The 23,983-nt window shown below is 33.7% G+C and overlaps 1 protein-coding gene across 3 annotated transcripts; it reads left to right on the top strand.

The window, feature by feature from the left end:
• The first annotated feature begins 725 nt into the window (after positions 1–725).
• On the top strand, positions 726–17,220 carry cibar1 (CBY1 interacting BAR domain containing 1). Of its 3 annotated transcripts, none has more exons than XR_012394542.1 (9): positions 726–879; positions 1,381–1,615; positions 1,696–1,764; positions 4,775–4,876; positions 7,596–7,621; positions 7,822–7,926; positions 11,809–11,922; positions 12,666–12,785; positions 16,750–17,220. XR_012394542.1 is itself a non-coding variant. In NM_001003604.2 (9 exon segments), coding segments are annotated over 9 exon segments (888 nt in total). In that variant the 5' UTR covers positions 759–847; the 3' UTR covers positions 16,855–17,219.
• The last annotated feature ends 6,763 nt before the right edge of the window (positions 17,221–23,983 follow it).

The following is a 23,983-nucleotide window of genomic DNA, read 5'->3' as shown; positions in this document are numbered from 1 at the left end:
CTTTGATCACCGTCTGCTTCTTCTCTGTCAAATGATGTCGCTTCCAAGTCATAAATCCTTAAGCGTGTATTGCACACATTTTATGTTAAATTTAATGCAAATGTGACAGGACTGACAGAAACATGGGGGCAATTGTAAATTTGTATATTTTTTTAGTATCTTTTGTAGAATTTATAATTTTATATAAGTTTTTAATAAACGGATGTGAATGATAACAAGTTAAACTTGCGATTTCTGAATTATTATTTTTTGAATAACAGTTTTTAGCATAACAAAACTATCACAGCTGTAGGTTCTACTGGGCTGAGGACAAGGATAATGACGTACATTTGCAAAGTGTTTTTAATAAAAACATCAAAGAACCAAATGAATGATTCCTTTACAGAGCAACTGACAGAAATCAAACATCAGACCATTTTTGAAATTTTTGGGATGAAATACTTTTTATTCACTGTATTTATGTTCTTTATTTCAGGGAAAGGTAATGTATTTTTCTGTTAGAATGTCCCATTTGCTTTATGTTCCACTTATTTAAATGTTCTGTGCTTTTGTTTTGGTATGTACACTGAGCTCCTAAACAAACACAAACAAAAAAATGTGTTTGCACTACAAACACATTTGTATAAAAAGGCACACACTTGACAAATAAAGCTCATATTCTGATTCCGATTTTTTTATTTGCTCGTGTTGCCTTTATTTACCTCTAGAGGGCGCTTTGTAGCTCCATGGAAACGACACGGCGTTCTTCCGGATTTCCTGCTGCAGAATAGCATTAGCACATAACAGTCTTTCTGCTTTATTAAAGCTTGAATTTATATATTTTATAAGTAGCTATCGGTTGCGAGTAATGATGAGCCGCACTCCCGATGCAAGAGCGAGGTAAAAGGTTTAAGTTGAGATTTAAGACGACTGAGAGGCTAACTAAGTTAGCCGGCCAAGCTAAATGATGCAAAAAGTAACGTTACTCCATCTGCAAGCCCGTGTTTTATCATGTTTAATTGTAGCTGCTTAAACAACCCTTGTAAGAAACAGAAAACTCCTAACTAACGTTTTTTATTCGTGTTACCGAAATGTAAAGTAGCTAACAATGTCGTATGTTTGCATGTTTCTAAAATACAAGATGATAAATGTGTAAATCGTCCTCATTTAAAGTGTTTAATATATAGATAAGTATCAAATGTGTCACAATTTCTGAAATCATGCAAATGCAGTTTGAAACTTTTAAATAGATATATCTTTATCCTTTGAAATATTATAACTTACTGACATAATATATCTGACATGCAATCAGATGGAAAACAAAACCTGTAATAGTCTAAGTTAAAATAATGCTATTCCCTCATTCAAATAATCCACATTTGTCTTCACTGCACATTCCAGAGATACCCAGACCAAGCAGATCCAGGAGAATATCACCAGTGTGGAAAAACACTTCGGAGATCTTTGCCAACTGTTTGCTGCCTATGTCCGTAAAACTGCACGGCTACGAGATAAAGCAGATCTCCTGGTCAAGGAAATCAACGTTTATGCTGACACCGAGACACCAAACTTAAAATGTGGACTCAAGAATTTTGCAGATCAACTAGCCAAAGTTCAAGACTACCGGCAAGCAGAGGTGTGTTTAAAAGCCTGAAAACGTACTTAAGCATATTTTTGCTTTCTGTTATTATACTAACACATAATATTGGTTCACAGGTGGAGAGGCTGGAAGTGAAAGTTATAGAGCCTTTGAAAGCATATGGGAATATTGTCAAAACAAAAAGGGTAAGCTTTTCTTTTTTTAAAGTCACTCAGGTTTACCTGGAATAGTACATTTTTGTAGATTAGATCAAAATGGGTCATGTTAGATGCTGGTGTAAATAAGGTGTTTTAAATTATCTGAGGGGCAACGCAGTGGTGTGGTGGGTAGCAGAATCGCCTTACAGCAAGAATATCGCTGGCTTGAGCCTCAGCTGGGTCAGTTGGCATTTCTGTGTGGAGTTTGCATTTTCTCCCCGTGTTTGCATGGGTTTCTTCCAGTTTCTCCCACAAGTCCAAGGACATAGAAGTAGTCGCTGTAGATTAATTGGGTAAGCTGAATTGTCCGTAGTGTATGTGTGTGGGTGTTTTCCAGTGATTGGTTGCAGAAAGAAGGGCATCCTCTGCCTAAAACATATGCTGGATAAGTTGGCAGTTCATTCCGATGTGGCGACCCCAGATTAATAAAGGGACTAAGCCAAAAAGAAATTGAAAAAATGTATAAATTATCTGAGCATGTCCACTTCAAGAGGAAATTGAAAACAAATTTGATTTGATTGCTATAGTAGTGTATGACTTTTTTTTTTACACCTGGCATTAACATTTCCTACAAGTTAACATTTTTTAAAACATTTATTTATTACATTGCTAACAGTTCACACTGCTCTTTTGTCTTTTATGACCACAGTTCGGAAAATGAGCATATTGACAATTAAAATGAAAGAAATAATTACCATTTGCTAAATAGACATGATCTGGTTGTACATACAAGATGTAGAATTGGCCCCTCCTACACACAGATTTTTTGAAAAGTGAAAAAAACAATTTGTGACATGTAAGAATATTTTGACGATAAAACATTTTAATAAAATGTTTATTTTTTATGATATTGGAGAACATTTTTTTTTTCAGGAAATGATTTAAACAGGATTCATATGGTCATTGAAAACCTGGAAAAGTCATGGAATTTTGACATGGCATTTTCCAGGCCTGGACTAAGTTTTGGAGTCATGGAAATAAGTATAACAAATATCTGTATATTTGAATTAGGGCTGTGCGATAATGAAAAAATCTGACATTACGATATTTTGTATTTCTGTGATGCATATTGCGATGTGAATACAATTTCACTAGATGATTTAACAGGTTTATTTGAATTGATTGAGGGGATTTTGTAGAGGAGTAAATTTCGAATAATATACAACAAATAAATTACAAGCATACATAAATAAAATATAAAGAAGATAAAAGTGAAATATAGTTTGAAGGTATTCACTATTCAGGTACAAATATTGAATAATCAACACTTCATAGTCTTAAAGTTAATAAAGTTACAAAAGATTTCTTTTGGCCAGATGTTTACTCAAAGATTAAAATGTACTCTATATTTACTCACCCTTCACTTGTTTCAATACTATGGGAGTTATTAAATTATATTCTTTTTGTGTTCAGATTAAAAAAACATGTTTGAAACAATTAAAGCGACTTTTGAAAATGCAGTAATTTGTGGGTGAACTCTTTAAAAATGCATGCAGATGATTAACTTTTACTCGAATATGAATAAACTATTATCCCAACATTGCATATCCTGCGATGTTACTATTGTGGTTGTTCTTGTTGCGATATTGATGCTGAAACGATATATTGAGCAGCACTAACTTGAATATTTGTTAGTTGTCTTTACTTCTTTTCTGTCCTTGACCAAAAACTTGCTCTAACATTGTTAGTAGTGTAAGCAATAAACATCACCAAAATCAATTTTACATAGATATACAAACAAATTTAAACAAAATATATTGTTCCGTGTTCTATGATATGCTGTAATAAATTTAAACATAATTTTTCTTATTATTTACCATGTATATGCAGACATTACATCAGGGGTGGCCAATCCTGTTCCTGGAGATCTACCTTCCTGCAGATTTCAGTTGCAACCCTTATCAAACACACCTGTCTGTAATTATCAAGTGGATTTCAGGTCCTAATTAATTGGTTCAGGTGGGTTTGATTAGGGTAGAAGCTAAACTGTACAGGAAGGTAGATCTCCTGTAACAGGATTGAGCACCTCTGCATTACATGAAACATTACGTCATGAAAATGTACTTAAAAGTTCTAGAAAAGACTTGGAAATGTCTAAATTTAGTATTAGAAATGTGTATGAACCCTGTGTAAAATTGTTTTTAAAATGTGTCTTCTAGGGGAAATTCTTTTGAGTGTTTATCATTGATCAAACTGAAACAACTTATATGACTTTTTATCAGTGTTGTTGCTGTTTGTATATCTTTTATTTATTATAATATATATAATAAATATTATTTATAATATATAAGTGTTGCCATGAATATAGCCAACGCTGCTGATAAGGCATTAAAATATAAATAAATACATAAATAAATCTGTTGACAATTGTATGTTTATGCTTTCTCTGATCTCTCAATCTAATGTTGCAAAATAATATCATGCAGTTTAGATACTGTGCAGACAAAAAAAAAAAAAAAAAAACCTTTGAATATGAATACAATTTTTAAGCTATTATTATTTACAGGCTTCTTCTTCTTCTTTTTTTTTCTTCTTCTTCTTCTTCTTCTTCTTATTATTATTATTATTATTATGGGCTATTTACAAAGACACTCAATTAGTGCATTGAAAAAGAAAAAAAATGGGGATTTAAACTTTCAAAACATAAAATTCATAAGTTTGGTTTGAAAGTGAAAAATCTTAAGCACAATGTTTTTAAAAGTTAACAATGCTATTCTGACATTCAACAGTTTTGTGGCTATCAGGTAAGAAATGAAAGCTGCTGTGAAATGCATCTTAAATAATACTGAGTTTAAACAGGGCCTTAGTGAAAAAGTGTGAGTAAATGAGTTCATAGTGTGCAGTTCAAATACAATTGACCTTTCCTTTGTGATCTCATGAGGGCAGCATTGCATCACATTCTGTGTAAGTGTAATCTACAGTAACTGATCTCATAGGTCAAAACATAGAGCCTATTCTATAAACAAAATCATGATTTTTGTTTTAAATTTATGTACAGGAGGACCTGAAGCAGACCCAGAGTGCAAGGAACAGAGAGGCCAAGCAGATGCAGCAGCTGGAAAGAATGAGGCAGAGAAACCCCTCTGACAGACAGATCATTGTATCCTTGCGATTCACCCCTATTATTTCTGCTTTCACAGGAACTACGTAGCTTGGAGTCATATGATTCTGTAGATTAGTGCAGTCAGTGATAGAAATTATTATATGATTCATCATGTGGGTCAAAGACGACACATTCCTTTTGGTGTCCACATCAAATTTATAATTACTAAAGTGATTTTACATACATAAAATGCTTATTAAATAATAGAGGCTACTTAAATTTTAAAAATTTCTTTAGTGGAAAAAAAGTGAAAATATGGCTATAATAATGTAATTGATATATAATAATATCCTCATGTAAAAATAAAACAACATACTTATTTTGACCTGTATTAAAATACATAAATAAATAAGTGATATTACATTTATTCAATAAAATGCTGACATATGAGTGAAATCTAGTGGTTTGGAGGATAACTGCAAAGAATGAAGACTTAAAATCACAGTTAATTCATTCGTTAATTCTTTTAATATTTCATCAAACATTCTTGTTCTAATATGCATAAGATTCTTTGGTATGTACACATGAATGGAATATGGTTATTGTATTTTTCTCCTTAAAAAAAGAAATAAACATGAAAAAAATTATAATGTGTGGATGAAAACTATATTAAACTGGTATTGTTTAATGCTTGAAATCACATTTTTGTCTTTGACCCATATATCAAACAGCAAAATTAAAAGTCAGTACTGAGGTTGCCTTTACATCTGCAGGTAAAAAAAAAATCATACTGTTTGTGTGGTTTAGTTAAATGAACATTTTTCAAGATCAGTTATTTGAATTGAATAATTTCAGTTTGATACATAAAAGGATAGTTCACCAAAAAATAAAAAGCCTGTCATCATTTACACAACTTCAAATGGTTTCAGACCTGTTTGAGTTTAAGATATTTTGAAGAATGTTAGAAAACTACTTGACTGTGAATGCACGAACACACACACACACACACACACACACACACACACACACACACACACACAGCTCAGCATAATTGAGTACACACCATTTTAAAAAATTAATATTTTTATCCATTTCTCAGTGAATATAGGCAATGTATTTTGGTGCATATAACAAAAATGTTTTATCAAACAGATATATTTATTAATGTAACATTTAGTCACCGAACATTTTTAGAAATTGAAAGATAATACAATTAAATTCAAGCAAAATATTGCAAAAAAAAAAATCAACCTACAAAATTAGTCAAATTAAATTTTGTTTGCTTCTCTTGATTTTTCTTCTTTTTAAAATTTGTATTTAATATTTTTCTATAACATATAATTTTGGCTTTACTAGTTTTTGGACTTATCTTAAGTTTTTTGTTAGATTAGCTCTAGATTTGGATTCAGCTGACTAATCTAATGTATATGCATAAATATAATATTGTGTAGCTTCCTATTAAAAATATTAATTTAAAAGATACATTTCTCTGTGTGTGTGTGTGCGTGTGTGCGTGTGTGTGTGTGTGTGTGTATATAATATTTTATAATATTTTTTTTAAATTATGTTTAACAGAGCAAGTAGTTTTTCACAGTATGTCGGATACTGTGATTTTTTACTTCTGGAGAAAGTCTTATGTGTTTTATTTTTGCTAGAATAAAAGCAGTTTTTAATTTATTATGAACCATTTTAGGGTCAAAATTATTAGCCCCTTTAAGCAAATTTTTTTTCGACTGTTTACAGAATAAACATATGTCTAGTTTATAGTAATATCTAGTAAAATATTAATTATTGTCATCACAGCAAAGATCAAATTAATCAGTTATTAGAATCTTCTCTCGATTCTCTGAGTGTATGAATTGGGGAAAAAATAAACAGGGGGTCTAATATTTCAGGGGGGCTAACTGTATATATATATATATATATATATATTAGTATTTTATAGTTGGGCAGCACAATATATTGTTTCAGCATGGATATCCCAATGTGTGCATTCACAATAGTCACATCGCAAGATATGCAATGTTGAGACTGAATTATAGTTCAACAGGAACCAGTTGTTTTAAATTACTGTATTTACACAGAATATATGATTTATGCAAAAAAAAAAAAAAAGAATTTTGTCTTGTTTCTATTCCAAATATCAACATTTCAAAGCTAAAACAAGATTATTTCACTTACACCACTGCCAGATATTTTCGTTTGTTTTAAAGAAAAACTCTTAATTTTCACTTATTCCATCTTACGGTGAAAATTAAACAATATTTTTACTTGCTTTAAGAATGTTTTGATATTTGGACTAAAAACGAGACAAAACAAATTAAGAAAAAACATATTTGCATTGGGATTATTCAATTTCTGTACCTGAATACTGTTAGACACCCTAGAAAACCATCAAATAATGCTATTCAAACTATCTTGTGAAACTGTATTCATATCACAATGTTTATCGAAGAAAAATAAAATAATCGCAATATCAGATTTTTCCAATATTGAGCAGTCCTAATTTATAGTATATATATATATTAACAGTTTGCAACATTCTTCAGATTATCTCATTTTGTGTAGAGCGGGAAAAAAAGAATCTCATTAAGGTTTGAAACAATTTGAGGGGAGTACATGGCAAGCTAATTTTCATTTTGGGTGAACTATTTAGTTTAATTTCTATTTACTATAAATAAATTAATTAACTTGAATAGATTTTTTATGCCAAATAACTTGGATAAACAAACCACAGAATTGCACTGAACTCCTTAACAGCCTTTCCCAGTCACAGGTGTGTTTTATCATGTGCAACAAACGGTATTGTATTGTCTTAAAACTAATTTATGACCAAGTAGTTTTAAATCAGTTTGGTACTAAATGTCAGTTGTACCCGAGCTGATGTGGGAACTCTCAGTGCAAAAGTAAAAGCTCTCAGCGAGTGATATACTTGCATCATGTATGTCTGCGGCTCAGAACACTTTGTGCTTTGCTTTTCATTGTGTGTTGTGTCACGAAAGGCTGAGAGTGAACTCCAGAGAGCCACAATGGACGCCACACGCACGACTCGCCAGCTTGAGGAGACAATAGATGACTTTGAAAAGCAGAAGATTCGTGATATTAAGGTCCTTCACACTGCACACTTGCTATCTACGTAATATCAGCTTATTTTTTAATAAATGGATGAATGTGTGTTTATATTATATATTGCATGTTATACAGATTACCTAGAATCTGTTTGTTGTACAGTATAGACACAAATATAATCATGTTATTACAGAGATTTAATTGAATAAAAATGAATAAATCAGGAAATCTCACTGAAAATTTAAAACTAAACCCAACAATCGAGTTTGGGCTCAGTAAGATTTTAGATTTTCATGGCCATAGCCAGGTATCCCAGAGTTGGGTTGCGGCTGGAAGGGCATCCGCTGCATAAAAACTTGCTGGATAAGTTGGCCGTTCATTTCGCTGTGGCGACCCCAGATTAGTAAAGGGACTAAGCCGACAAGAAAATGAATGAATGAATGAATGCCCATAGCCAGGGGGGTTCGGGTGATTCGAAAGATCCAAAAATTTGAAAGTCCAGAATTTGGCCCATATATGAGCTCACTTGTCAGATTTTCAACAGTATGCCATCACAAATTGTGAAAATAACCGATAGAAGAGACTAACTTAATTATTAATTATTATTTAAATGAACAAATTCTGACTGAGGAAATGAGCTGACCAGTTTGTTATTGCCTATAGGCTACAGTTTTATATTTAAAATTCTAATCTCATTACATTATTTATAAAACTGTAATATTGTACATTTTAAATGCACACTCGCAAATGAACACAAATTTATGTAAACATAATAGTATGGTAAGTACTTTGACAAAAATGTAGGAAATATATTTGTTGCATCAAAAAGTGTGCTAATGATAACCATCTGACAAGCTAAGCCAAAAATTTGTGCATAAAATGTCACTAAAATGTAATATTTGAACTCACAATTTAAAGAAATGAGGCGAATAACTGGAAAAAGGTCCACTTTTTGAGAAAAAATAACCACCATTTAATAGGCTGGCTATGGGCCTGATATTATTTGTTTGTTTGACAGAGAAGGGTGCATTAAATTGATCTATTATTGCAATAAAAACATTAATAATTTACAAAAGTAAAACATATATTCATTAAAGATGTATTACAATTTTCCACCCACAAATATTATTGGTATTTTACATTTTATCAATAGAATATTTTAAGCATCAAATCAGCAAGTTACAGTATTTTTAGAGGGAATCACAAGTGGTGATGGAAGAAACAAAGCTTTTCAAAGCTTCTGATCAGCTGCTGGTCAAAACTGTATAAATGCAACTAAAACTTGCGTAAGATCAATAACACATTGCAAACTTTCAATTTAACCGGAGCACCCGGAGGAAATCCACGCAAACACGGGGAGAACATGCAAACACCAACTGACCCAGCCGGGGCTCAAACCAGCAACCTTCTTGCTTTGAGGCAATTGTGTTACCCATGCCACCACCGTGCTGCCCTCAAGGCTTATATAATATTTATTAAATGGTATGCTCTGCTATACAAGAGGCTATTAACTAATATTATTGCTTTTCATTTTACATATGCCTCACTAAAACATCTACAAACGAATTAAACTGATCTGAGATCACGTAAAACCAATGAAACCTGTTCAGTGATTCACCACTTGAGGGCGATCCCGTGAATCCGCATGATTTGTGTGTTTTTTTTTAAAAGATCACGCACCAGTGGAGAAACATTAAATTTACAAAAAGTTTTGGTAACACTTTATAATAATTTCACACTATGAATTATTTATTAAGCATTAGCAAATAGTGAATTCATTATTTGTTAAGCAATAACTCTACATTAATAAACTTTAATAAGCATTTTATAACTGCAGCTACAAATGCTGTAGTCTTGACTTATAACCACATTTAAAATGTGCCTAATACTTGTACTTTCATACTTTGTTAATGATTTATTTTTCATTACTAAATTAAGTATTGCATTATTTACAAACCAGTTATTTAAGCATAGTTGGTTGTTTTTCATTCATGATCATTCAGAATGAGTTAGTAAATGATTCAAAAACTATTCAAATTATTATTATTATAATTATAATTATTATTTATAATTCTTATTATTCAGGCACATACTAATAGTTCATATGTATGTTCATAAATGCTTTATTAAGTCAACTTTATCCAGTTTTGTGACCTAAAGTGAGGACTATTTTTGCTTTATAAATCCCTTATAAATGACAATTAAAGGCTCAGTTAAATTCTAAACAGGAAAAAAGAACATAAATGATATTATTCATTTCTATTCCTTTGAAGATATACAAATGAAACTGTATAAAATAAAAAATAAATCTTTTTAATCTTAACTAAAACAAAATTACTGTGGAGTTTAAAAATTGCATCCAATTATATTGTTAAATTATTATGTTGTTTTATCCAATTTTTTTGCTGTATTTTTGACACTCCTGTTATTCGGTAATGTTTAAACTTTACAGTAATTTTACTTTTTAGATAAGATTGCAAAGATTATTGTTCATTTAATACCAAGACTTTAATTGTCATTTATAAGGGATTTATAACGCATAAATAGTCCTCAATTTAGATTAGGTCACAAAACTGCATGAAGTTGAGTTATTAAAGCATTTATTAACATACATTGTAACCATTACTATATGCCTGAATAATAGGATATATAAACGTTAATTTCAATAGTTTATTAATCATTTACTAACTCATTCTGAACGTTCCTAAAAACCTCCAACTACTCTTAAATGCATATGGTTTGTAAATAATGCCATACTTTATTTAGTAATGAAAAATCAACCAGTCACAAATTATTGATTACAGTCATTAAGCACATTTTAAATGTGGTTATGTCAAGAATACAGCGTTTGTAGCTGCAGTTATGAACTGCTTACTAACGTTTATTAGTTATTAAAAGTTAATGCTTAACAAATAATGAACTGTTGCAATGAATGAGATGCTAGTGCTTAATAAATGATTCATAGTGTGTAGATATTATAAAGTGTTACCAAAGTTTTGAAATCTTTACGATGTAACAATTTATAAAGCCCGTTTTACTGAAATCACGTGTCCTTGCCCTTATTTGATTCATGCTCCGAACCACAAAATCAAAACAAACCATTTAAAAAGGTTTTGAAGTAGTGCTTGGTATGCAGCCATCACTAATGACAAAATTAGGTTACAACTGTATGTATGCATGTATGTATGTATGTATGTATGTATGTATTTATGTATATATATATATATATATATATATATATATATATATATATATATATATATATAGTTGAAGTCAGAATTATTAGCCCCCCCTTGTTTAACAGAGCAAGGAAATTTTCACAGTATGTCTGATAATATTTTTTCTTCTGGAGAAAGTCTTATTTGTTTTATTTCAGCTACAATGAAAGCAGTTTTTATTTTTTTAAACCCATTTTAAGGTCAAAATTACCCTAAGCTATTTTTTGATTGTTTGAGTCTACAGAACAAACCATCGTTATACAATAACTTGCCTAATTACCCTAATTAACGTAGTTAAGCCTTTAAATGTCACCTTAAGCTGTATAGAAGTGTCTTGACAAATATCTAGTAAAATATTATTTACTATCATCATGGCACAGATAAAATAAATCAGTTATTAAAAAAGAGTTATTAAAACTATTATGTTGAGAAATGTGTTGAAAAAAAATTCTCTCTGTTAAACAGAAATTGGAGAAAAAAATAAATATGGAGACTAATAATTCTGGCTTCAACCGTATATATAAAATCCCAGCATTTTTTACTGCACTATCAATCAATTAAATGTTGCATGGATGAGTAAAAATATTTCAAGATTATTAATAAACTGTATACCTAATTATACTATCAAAATACATCAAATCTTCCAATGCTAGTCACATAAATGATCGAATAGGCTCTTGTTTTCTTATGTGTTGAATGCAGAAAGTTTTGGGTGAATTCGTGACGGTGGAGATGGCGTTCCATGCCAAGGCTTTGGAAATTTACACCACAGCTTACCAGCACATTCAGAATGTAGATGAGGAAGGAGACCTTGAGGTGAGCTTTCTGCACCAGCACCGCTGCTCTTGCTGGTTCAGGCCCGTCTGTCTTAATGTCTAATCAAATTATATTCTTCCTCCGTCTGAGATCCCCCTACTGTCATAATGATGAAAGCTATGGCTGCTGGGGTGTAAAGCCCCACTCCTGATACGCAAAAAAGAACCGGAGAGGCATCTTGCGAAGCGTGCTCAGTCAGCTGTGCAATATTTGCAGTGGCTAATGCATTTATTTATGAATTCATAGTTCAGTGTGCCAAAACAAATTTATTACTCTAGACTCCAAGTTTGTTAACATTTCCTTGACTTGCCGGAGTAAGCATCACATGAATGTTATTTCACTAGGGAATTTCAGGGAAACGTTTCCTCGTTCTTGTCTGAACTTTGCCTGTAACTGGATGTCATAGTCATTTAGTATATTGGCACATGATGACGGGTTTATGAAGACACAGCTAATGCATATAGAGATAGGTTGTAAATTTCCTTCCTGTAATATTTAACTGGAGTTAATAAAGTTGAGGTGACAGTGTTTGTTGGCACACCCTCACCAGGACAGTGTGTGTAAATGTTTTTCCCCCAATCTAAATGACATCTTGCTCTGTTGCTACAACACAGAATGTGCTTAGTTGTGTTGACTCGTTTCTCTTTTTAATGGATTTTGTTTGAGTTTGGCTACTCGTTGTTTATTTAATAGGTTCTTGGTGGTCCGTATGAAGAGCAGTCCTTTTTGTTTTGTCTTGACAGGTATTCAGGAATTCACTGCATCCTCCTGATTACCAGTCACGTTTAGAAATCGTTCGTGCAAATTCTAAACTGTCCCTGAATCGAACTGGTACATCAATGAGTAAATCAGGAACAATGCAGGTAAGTACTTTCTACCAATAACTATTGCAGTGAAAAAGGTGGAAAAAACAATATAAATAGAGGTTTAATATTAACTAAGGGTGCTTTCACACCTGTGAATCGATTCAGTTGTTCCGAAACAAAGATTACAATTGTTACATTGTTGCTCTTTGCTCTTGGAGCGGTGCGCTTTCACATTGCAAAGTTTCTAATCGGACCAAAAGAGCTAAAACAAGTCACGTGCGAGTAAACTCTACTCACATTGGTCAGAGTGTAAGGGTTTATTTTGCAGCGTCCCGCTAAGCTGTCAGGAGAGGTGGTAGTTTGATTGTGATTGACAGGTTGCGCGCACGATGTGTCTGAGGAGAGATGCGGTGGGGAGGGTTGAGAAGGGTGCGCGACGTAGCCTATTAGAGGACCGGGAGGGAGACGCGAGATTACCGGGAGATCATCACTCGTTTCAGAAGACGAATGCATCAGAAGACTCGCGAAACTTCCCGACATGCTCATAATTCTCTCTTCATATAGCCGTATGCCTATTACATATCCATAAAACACTGTGATGTAACCACGCACGGATCGGATCGATTTCTTACTGTAATCGAACTGCTCCAGGGTTCGTTTCAATCGAGCCGAGACCACCTCATTCAAGCGATCTCGAAGCGATTACTTTGGCGTGGAACAGAGCGTGATTGCCCTGTTCACATATGCCAAACGAACCGCGCTAACTAGGCAATCGAGACACGTTCTGAAACAAAAGTGTAGGTGTGAAAGCACCCTTAGATATTCGTTAGCCAATGTAAACCAGCTTCACTTTGTCTTTATAAATATATACAAGACTGCACTTAATCAAAGACTATAGAATACAAAGGAAATGTCACTACTATAGTTTTGAATGGGGAAAAGTGTAATGGTCAATATGGTGAATGAAGCTCCGCGTTCTAGTGCCAATCAGCAATCGATATAGACCAGCGATAGCCAAAATAGGGCCAGGGGGCCAAAGTTGGCCGTTGGCAAACTTTGATTTGGCAGAGTACAGAGGGAGAATGATGAGGGTGGTTTTAAGATTTTCAATTCAAATTTAATGCAACTTTTTTTTGTTTTGTTTTTTCGTTTGTTTGTTTTATTGCTAAAAGCTATCTAAATTAAATGTTTCAATTAAATGGTGTAAATAATTCAGATTTTGTTTAAATGTACATACTGTCACTTGACAATCCAGAGACATATTAAGAAAAATATTAAGAAAATTATAAGCAGGCAGATTCTGCTTGACTAGTGTATTCAGCATGAACACACACATGTATGTATGTGTATATATATATATATATATATATATATATATATATATATATATATATATATATATATATATTACTGGCTATATGTATATATGTTACTGTGTTATGTGATTGTTTTTATTGTAATGTTTATTAAGTAATGTTTTCTATTTATTTTTTCAAATATAATGAAATAAATGAGGAAATTACCCCTGGCAACTTTAGTTTGGTATAAGTACATTCAGCCCATGGCTCTCAGTGATATTTGGTTTTTGACCCTTCATATGAAAAAGTTTGGGCACCCCTGATATAGACTGATAATTCTTCGGCGGAGGGGCTGGGACCAGATCTGAATTTCTGCAGATGTTTAATTATTTTGTTTTCAGTCTAAATCAGTTGTGTTAGAATAACTTAGAACAGAATAGAATCACCATTTTATAAACAAAAAAGGTCCAGTTTATTGCCTAAAGACAGCTGATAGTTTGGAGCACTTGCCAACAGTGTTGGAGTAACACATTACAAGCAACGCGAGTTGAATATTACTTTACTTTTCTAAGAATAACTTTTAGTACAAAAATAGCAAACACATTGCTTCCAACTTTTAATACAGATATACAGATTTAAAAAAAAAAAAATATATATATATATATATATATATATATATATATATATATATATATATATATATATATATATATATATATATATATATATATATATATATATATATATATATGACTAGTTCTGGGGTCAGGAAGTTTTCAGATAAAATTATTCTAAAATATAATTTTTTTGTGTTTTTTAAAGGTAAATGTAGGTGAAGATTATACAGTATACAGTGCATTGTTAATCACAGAGCTCCTCTATTAAAAAAGAATGAAAAAAGTTTTGAAAGGGATCGAAGGGATCAGCCAGGTCAGTAAAAGTAACTTAAAAGTAATGTAACGTATGATATACCATAAAAACACAACTTACACAACTAGCTACTTTTTTGGGGAGTAACTCAATATTGTAATGCATTACTTTCTAAAGTAACTTTCCCTAACACTGCTTGCCATTGACTAGTGCCTTGGGAATGATTACAGCCATTAATACTTTTTTTTACTGGCTAAATGCTGTTATCAGTTAAAAATAACTTTTAGTCCACAATTGAGTTCTGTACACACACCACACAGTTCTGTAATTTACGGAAGTGACAGCTACATTCAACAATGGAATTAACCAGCAATAAATACAAGTGATGACAACTGCACATACAGACATTCCTGAAGCTGAACAACAAGTTGTTAATGACATTTAAAATGTGCTTCATTCTCTGTATGAAACCACAGGGAACGAGTTATCTCCTGACTTAAGTGCTGCCAAAAATCAAGCCCATAATAATAAACAAACTCAGACTCTTTATTGTAAGTAATACAAACACCAAAAATAATACAACCTGCATATGCAACTTTGTTAACACCGTAAACTGTGTAAAAAAGTGGATCTGGCAACACTTAAAAGAGCTTTTCAAATGTTAACACAACACTTCTGTTTATAGTGGTTTAGTTAAAGGTCCCCTCTAGTGCTGAAATGTGCATTTTCTATTCGATATTTGACAGTATCAAGTGAAATTCGAAGAGAAGGTGGGGCATAGATTAGCTCCTCCCCTTTATAAGTACAGCCAATAGCATTTTGTTTATATAACAGCTCTGCCATTGAGAGTGGTTGAGCTTAAGCGTAATCTACTGAAATGCAAATGAGAATCATATTGAAGGGGGCGGGGCATGTCAGATACTAGAGAGCATTTGATTGGTCAAGATTTGAAGAAAAAACTGCAATACGGGCTGATGTGATAAAAAACGTTGATCCATTCAGACGGAAGTGACAAACTGCAAGCTTTGGATGTCTATATCAGTTTTATATTTTCTAAACATGAATTTTGTCACTGTTTTGAAGCACACTAACTTATCAATATCCTTAAAACTAACAGACTAAAACTGACATCTAAAAATCTTTATTTTCATTTCACGGGACTTTAAATCAGTGAGCGAAAGGAGTGTTCGGTCACTGTAATATTACTTTGGTTATAAATCATTGATACAATTTACACAAGATGCCAAAACATCAAATAAAAAGCTGTGGTGTCAATCATTGCAGGTGTGTGGATGAATTGTGAATCAGTTTTGGAGTTTAAATGGAATCTAAATGAGTCACTCCTGAAACTTTGCATTGTGTACATTGCTTGTATGCTTATTATTGCATTAAAAAACTGAAGTTAAAGTAATTCATATAATGGCGATTTTTATTATTAATTATCATTATTATTAATAATACATACCACAGCCATGTTGGTGTTCTTTCCACTGTGGTGACCACTGATGAATAAAGGTACTAAGCCAAAGGAAAATTAATGAATGCATAAATAAATATGTTCTTAGTAGTAGTAATAAAAGAGCAGCTCAAATTACATACAGTAAAGTAAATCTGCATTATTTCCTTTTTTCTTACTTTAAACCCTAGAGCTTTTATTTTGACAGAAAGCTGAAAGGGGACCTTTTTTAACAATGCATTCTATGGCATTGTGGAAATAATAAAAGATGACCTGCCACACTGAATTTATATGACCCTTCAGATTCCAGGAATCTGAGCAATGGTAAATGTGACTGCACCTCTCGTATTGTATCACAAATCTGCAATTGAAATATTGTTTATTCTCCTTCTGACAGTCAAGAACATCAAGCAGACAGAGGAAAAGGGATGACGAAGAAGATGAGGAGGAAGATGATGAAGATGAGGACGATTTGGAGGAAGTGACTGATGATGAGCATTGAAGTCGAATATCCTCAACATTTTCACACAGCGACATTCCTGGACTGCACAGTGTTTTTAATAGAGATGAATGATATCAAATTAATTTGCATCACAGGTAATAAATGTAATGGTAGCTGAGCAATGTTAGCTTAAGATAAGTGCGTTGTATATGTGTTTGCTCACTTCTAAATCATATACCATGAAATTATACAGATTTACATCTTCAAACAGAGTTTTCTATTCAATTTTATTAACAAAGTTTGTGTACGAAGTGCCAAGCAGTTTCCTTGTTTAGTATGACGTTTATTTAGAAGGTGCCTTAGAGAGTGTTGGTGTACCAAATAAAACTGGCGCTTGCTTTTGCATAACAGGCAGTTTTTTCATGATCTCGCATGCCTAAGTGTGCAATTATTCTCTTGTTTACAGACTGCACATACCGAAAGGCTCACTGTAGTATGCTACACACAGAAACAATGGTGAATCCTTTAAACTTGACCCACCCTGCGATCGGCATCATTCGGTCTCATAGCTTTTATGTAAGTCATGAATGAGTCATAGACAGTAACCACACTCTCAGAAATAAAAGCTACTGTCACTAGGGCGATACCCTTTAAAAAAAAGGACCTAAAGGGAGATACATGTTAGCAGTGTTGGGGAAAGTTACTTTTCAAAGTAATGCATTACAATATTTAGTTACTCCCCAAAAAGTAAGTAACTAGTTGCGTCACTTTGTTGCTTTTTGGAGTAGGGCTGTGCGATTTGGGGAAAATATCTAATTGCATTTTTTTAACAGATATTGCCATTTAGATTTGATTTGTGATTTAATTTTTTAGTCAAGCTTCAGCTCAATATTCTACATCATAGCTTCTTACTGCTAAATGCAGTGAGTGTTAGTTAAAAAAAAAAAAGTACTGAAAAGATGTAAACTTACTTCAACTTTTATTCAAATTAGTTCTTTAACCATTCAGAAATAAACAATACTTTTCTCTAGAGCAGGGGTTTCCAAACTTTTCAGCCTGCAACCTCTAAAATAACAATGCTAGTGACTCGTGACCCCCAATATCTTCTGAGGTGGTTATAAATACAGAAACCTTGCATTGGTGCACACACACACACACACACACACCAACAGACCCACACCTATTCTTTGTTGATTTTTTCTTTATGTATGTCAGTGCTGTAAATGTGCCAGAAAGTTTAACCTGGTGCTATAAAATCAATCCACTGCATCTGACGCTATTGCTGTGTCTTTAATATAATGTAAGTACCCCAGGGGTCGCAATCCAATAGAACTAGTAACTATGAGCTACTATAGTAACTATATACAGTAGTATATAGTAAGTATAAATGACTATTTTTTTTCTTTTCAGCAGGTTATGGATAAAATATGGTAGTTCTTATGGTTTAATAAAAATAAATTGATTTTTGGAAAATCGCCAGACGACCCCCCCTTCATTGTCCCGCGACCCCTCAGGGGGTCCCGACCCCCACTTTGAGAACCACTGCTCTAGAGCAAACAGTGGTGAGTTGTGGCGTTTGTTATCTCCTGGTGCCTTTGTGATGTTTTTTCATATGGTGAAACAGCTGCAAACAACTCTGACATTGTACTTTGTTGTTGCTAGCTATGAGATTGAGAGTCTCTGGCAATACTTTCAGTTGACTTTTTAGAAAGACACTCCTTATATAGCCGCCCGTGGTGCTTGTTTAGGTGCTGGTTGTTGTATTTCCTTGTGCTGTGGCAACAATTCTGTGAAAACTTTTACAAATTTTTTGTTTGGTGTCTCTGACTTTGAAACCAAAATAATCCAATATTGCCAACATGCTGTTTTTCTTTGATGTGAATTTGTCCGTTAATGCTTCTGAAGGGGCAGACGCCATCATCCCACTTGACTGCACTTTTGCTGTTTGTTTGTTTTATTGTGGGTATTCCGCCTAGTTCAGTTGCTCAATTCTGATTGGGCAAAACGAAAGTGTGTTCACTCAATTGGCTAGTAAGACTGTTACACACAGACGGCAGTCACACATTTGCTCTGGGCGAGGGAAAGTATACAATGCACACATATACAGTTGAAGTCAGAATTAAAGGCTTAACTAGGTTAATTAGGTTTACTAGGCAGGTTAGGGTAATTAGACAATTTATTGTATAATGATGGTTTGTTTTGTAGACTATCGGAAAAAAATACAACTTAAAGGGGCTAATAATTTTGTCCCAAAAAAGATTTTTTTAAAAATTTAAAACTGCATTTATTCTAGCCGAAATAAAATAAGACTTAAGACTTTTTTTTTCCATGTCGCAGCATCTTGCGATTAGCTAATCGCAACCTTTCAAATCACGATTGTGATTCGATTTCAATTAAATCGCACAGCCCTATTGTGGAGTTTTATAAACTATTTCGAGAGGATCACGTGCTATGAATGATCGCGGCTGGTCCCGTATCACAAACATCGTAAAACCAATCAGGTAAATCCTTCAATAAAAAGCCCGGTTTGTTTTACTTCTATCTTCGTTTTGAAGAACCCCCCCCCCCCCCCCCCCCCAACCACCCTATCTCCACCCTTTCCTCCTTTACTAAGGGAAGCTCTCAAAACCTTCCTGATCTCTGAACTCTTTCTATGCTATATGAGCAGGTGAGAGCTCTTGGCTCAAGTATCTCCGAGCTCAGGGTTCTCTCCCAGGACAGCATGCAAAAACTGCTATCAGTATCGAGCAAAAGCTAAGTGTGAACTCTTTTATTATGGAAAGTAGTGTGTTACGTTTTTTGCAACCCCTGTGGTGATTGCTTTATATTAAAGGCACAGCAATATCGGCAGATGCAGCACATTCATTTTATGGCACCAGGTAAAACTTTCTGACACTCGTACATTACGTTCATTACATTCACACGTACATTAAAAATAATACAGGCCACAACTGAACATGTAGGATGGTCTTCGAGTATAGAATAGGTCTTGGACCTATGTGTGGGGTGTGTGCAGTTGTGTGCAAGGATTATATATCTATAACTACCTCAGGGAATATTGTGGATCGCGAGTCGCTTGCATTTTTATTTTGGGGGTCACAACTGAAAACTTTGGGAACCCCTGCTTTAGGTGAACAATTAATCTGTGCAAGTTAATCCAATGGGGGGGGGGGGTTGTTTTGCTAATCTTCAATAAATGTCTGACCATTTTCTTATGGATTTGAAGTGGCGTTCCTTCTCTGTTTAACAGCATCAGCCAATATATTCCCAACCACACCCCTCTTAACGTTAGTTTGCTATAAGGGAATGATGTGCAAAAAGAAAGCCCCGCATCCCTACTCTTTTTTTTTTTCAGTTGGAAGTATATCAACATATTGAAATAAAAGCCTTAGCAACTTCCGGTTCATGCCGACTTTAAAGTATCACGATGGCCACCCCTAGTGATGGCTTTATTTCCGAGTTTAAAATCAAGGCAGAATGGCTGGAGCAATTATTTCTAGCACCATCAGAAGCCAAAGTGTTCAAGATACATAAGTAAAAATGAAATGCAAGTTCATAAACCAAGGCCACTGAAAATAATGAATGACCATCGCTGGTCACAAAACAGATTTTTAATCAAATGCACGCATCTCGACTGTCTACACAAGGTAACCGCAGTGTTTAGCATTTGAAAGGAATGAATAAGTTAAAATTATAATTAGATGCACCTTTGAGCTGAAAAACAAATGGTCAGGGCTCTTTGTCTCCAGGTGTGCGGATACGTGCCATTTCGTGACAAATGCACAACGCGTCCTTTGATTCAGTGGCCTCGAGGATGACAATATCCACAGAAAGGATTCCCTCCTCACCCTTCTGACTCATCCTTTACTGCGGCCGTAATGGGAACCAGTGTGTGTTTGTGTGCTCTGTAGCGCCTGACTGTACTGAATATTAACACGATGGTTGCCTCGCAGCGGTTTTTTAAAAAAAAAGAGCATAACTACAGCATGAGTCACAGAGAGAGAGGTGCTGCAGGCTCTGGGTACATGCTCTTCAGAATATACACTCGCTCCATCCATCAAGCAGATGCAGAGATTTGGTTGTCAGTCTACGAAAATCCTGTGTGACCTCTGCAATGACGTGTTTTTGACGCGCATCATCTCTGAAATACTGCATGACTGAATATTTCAGTCTTGTCTCTCGGTATTGAAGGATAGATATCTGTCTGTGTGTTTAAAAGGAGAGAATGTGTTCATCTCTTGGAAATAAAAATAGCAAATAAATTTTTTTAAATGTTTAATGTTTTAGTTTTTCAAAACTGTAAAAAAATTCTTGCTGCCTTAAATCTAGGGCTGGGCGATTTGACCTAAAATCAAAATCTTAAAATTGTAATTTGATTTTGATTAATGAATGAATATTTTATTTATTATTATTTATTTATTATTATTTTATTTATTATTTATTTATTATTATTATTTATTATTTAAGTTTTGTACAGTATATATGTTCATATTACAAGTGAGAGATTTTTGAATGAAGGGTGCATTACTTTATTTTAAAATAACTGAAGAAAACACACACACTATCTACTATCTATGAGAGCACCCACAAGAACACAGGGAGAACATGCAAACTCCACACAGAAATGCCAACTGGCCTAGCCAGGGCTTGAACCAGTGACCTTCTTGCTGAGAGGTGACAGTGCTAACCACTGAGTGTGTGAATGCATGAATAAATGTGTGTGAATGCAAGGGTGTATGGGTTTTTCCCAGTGTTGGTTTGCGGCTGGAAGGGCATCCGCTGCATAAAAAACGCTGGATAAGTTGCTGGTTGATTCAACTGTGACAACCCCTGATTAACAAAGGGACAAAGCCAAAAAGGAAATGAAAGGATGAGTTAGAAATGTACAGAACAGTGTAAGGTCTCAATATAATGGATATAGTGACAGATCTATTGTTCTAAATTGGGGAAAATGTAGAAATGCAGGACTTGCTCTTCAATTTATAGATTTTGATTGGATTTTAGCGGATTAAGATGAATGCAAGCTTGCATTTGTTTATAGAAAAGTCCATTTTTGTCTGCTAATTTACATGACAGCACTGATTTGGGGGTCTAGAAAGCAAAATCATTGAAAACTGGGCATGTTTTTGAAAGTGTGTAAATGTAAACGAAACCGCAAATCTATTACATCAGTCACACTTTATTTTGATGGACCGTTTGTTGAATTTAATTTACATTGCATCTAAATGCCAACTAATTCTCATTAGGTTGGGGTTAGGGTTTGTGTAAGTTGATATGTACTTGATGAGGTTTACAGCAATCCTTGTTTTATGTTCATTAGTGTAGGGCAAGCCCTAACGATTGTCCAATGTGTGACATGATGTCAGATGCTCCTGGGAGTGAAATCTGATAGTAAGTAAGATCATGGATTAAAATAAGAGTAATACAACCTTCCTTTGGCTTAATCCCTACTGTTTCAGATTTTGTCTTGACAAGAGACCAAAATAAAGAAGCCTAATTTTTTATGATTTGTGTCATTGTCATTTTTTCAAATTGCACACATAACATAGTATTCTACCTAATATGGTAAATACACATAATTTTGTACATTCATATACAGTTTAAGTCAGAATTATTAGCCCCTTTTTGAATTTTCTTTTATATATATTTCCCAAATTATGTTTAACAGACCAAGAATATTTTCACAGTATGTCTGATAATATTTGTTTTCCTGGAGAAAGTCTTATTTGTTTTATTTTGGCTAGAATAAAAGCAGTTTAAATTTATTTTTTTTTAACTTTAATGTCAAAATGATTAGCCCCTTTGATAGTCTACAGAGCAAACCTTCATTATACAATAACTTGCCTAATTACCCTAACCTGCCTAGTTAACCTAATTAACTTAGTTAAGCCTTTAAATGTCACTTTAAGCTGTATAGAAGTGTCTTAAAAGTATCTAGTAAAATATTATTTACTGTCATCATGGCAAAGATAAAAGAAATCAGTTATTAGAAGAGTTACTAAAACTATTATGTTTAGAAATGTGCTGAAAAAAATCTTCCCACCGTTACACAGAAATTGGGGATAAAAATAAACAGGGGGGCTAATAATTCTGACTTTAACTGTATATATTCTTAATCACACAATTGTCCGCAAATTTCTGGGAATTACAGCCACAAAATCAGTCACTTTTTAATCGCAAAATTAGGTCTGCCTAATGCCCCAGTATAGTGAAAGGGACACTATACTGTCAGTGAGCACGGCCTTTCGGATGAGGTGTTAAACAGAGGTCTTGACTGTCTGTGGTCATTAAAAATCCCATGGCATTTCTTGTAAAGAGTAGGGGTGTAACCCCGGTGTCCTAACCAAATTCCCTCAATCGGCCCTTATCATCATGGCCTCCTAATCAACCCCATCCACCGAATTGGTTCTATCCCTGTCTCTCCACTCCACCTATAGCTGGTTTCTAGTGAGTGGTGTGGGCCCGTTGTCCTGTGGCTGCCGTCACATCCAAGTGGATACTGCACATGATTGTGAAGCGCTTTGGGAGTATAGACATACATGATTAGTGTCCTATATAAATACACACAATTCATTACATTGCATTCCTGTAAACATACACTTAAAAAATTGTAGAAGTCCATCCTTCACCACGATTAAGTCATACTTTGCAAAATTAAAGGGTAAAAAAATTGTATATAAAAAAAAAAGGTTACATTTTTTATATTTTCATTTCATGCTGCCTTCAATATAATTAGAGCAGCTCTTCAATGCATTTCCCTCTAGTGACCCAAGATCTTGGAGAATAAATAGATCACATGCATCAAAAACAACATATTTTTAGAACGAAAACTACATATTATTCTTCAGAAGACCAGGAGTGGGATTTATTTTCTGTATGCCTAACAAGTACATCCAAACTATTGTATTTTCTCTATTCAAAATTCTTTTGAATTTACGTAATGAACCGAGCAACAGTTGCAACATGTCCAAAGCGGAGACTTATTTACTAAGAATTGTCTTGTAATCTTTATTGACAGATCTAATGAATTGCTTCTGCATTAAAGAATTCAACAGAAAACAAACACACAAAAAAGTGGTTAACCATATACTATATTCTGAGTAAAAGTACCTGTGCTCCAGGTTTGTTCTGTCACCCAGTGCTTGTTTTTGTTAATGGTTTCGACATCCGCCTTCAAAAGCCTAGTGCT

This window comes from Danio rerio, chromosome 19 (genome assembly GCF_049306965.1).
Source record: "Danio rerio strain Tuebingen ecotype United States chromosome 19, GRCz12tu, whole genome shotgun sequence".
Taxonomy (NCBI): domain Eukaryota; kingdom Metazoa; phylum Chordata; class Actinopteri; order Cypriniformes; family Danionidae; genus Danio; species Danio rerio.
Note: the sequence above shows the minus strand (reverse complement) of the source record. Positions and strands in the feature narration are given on the sequence as shown.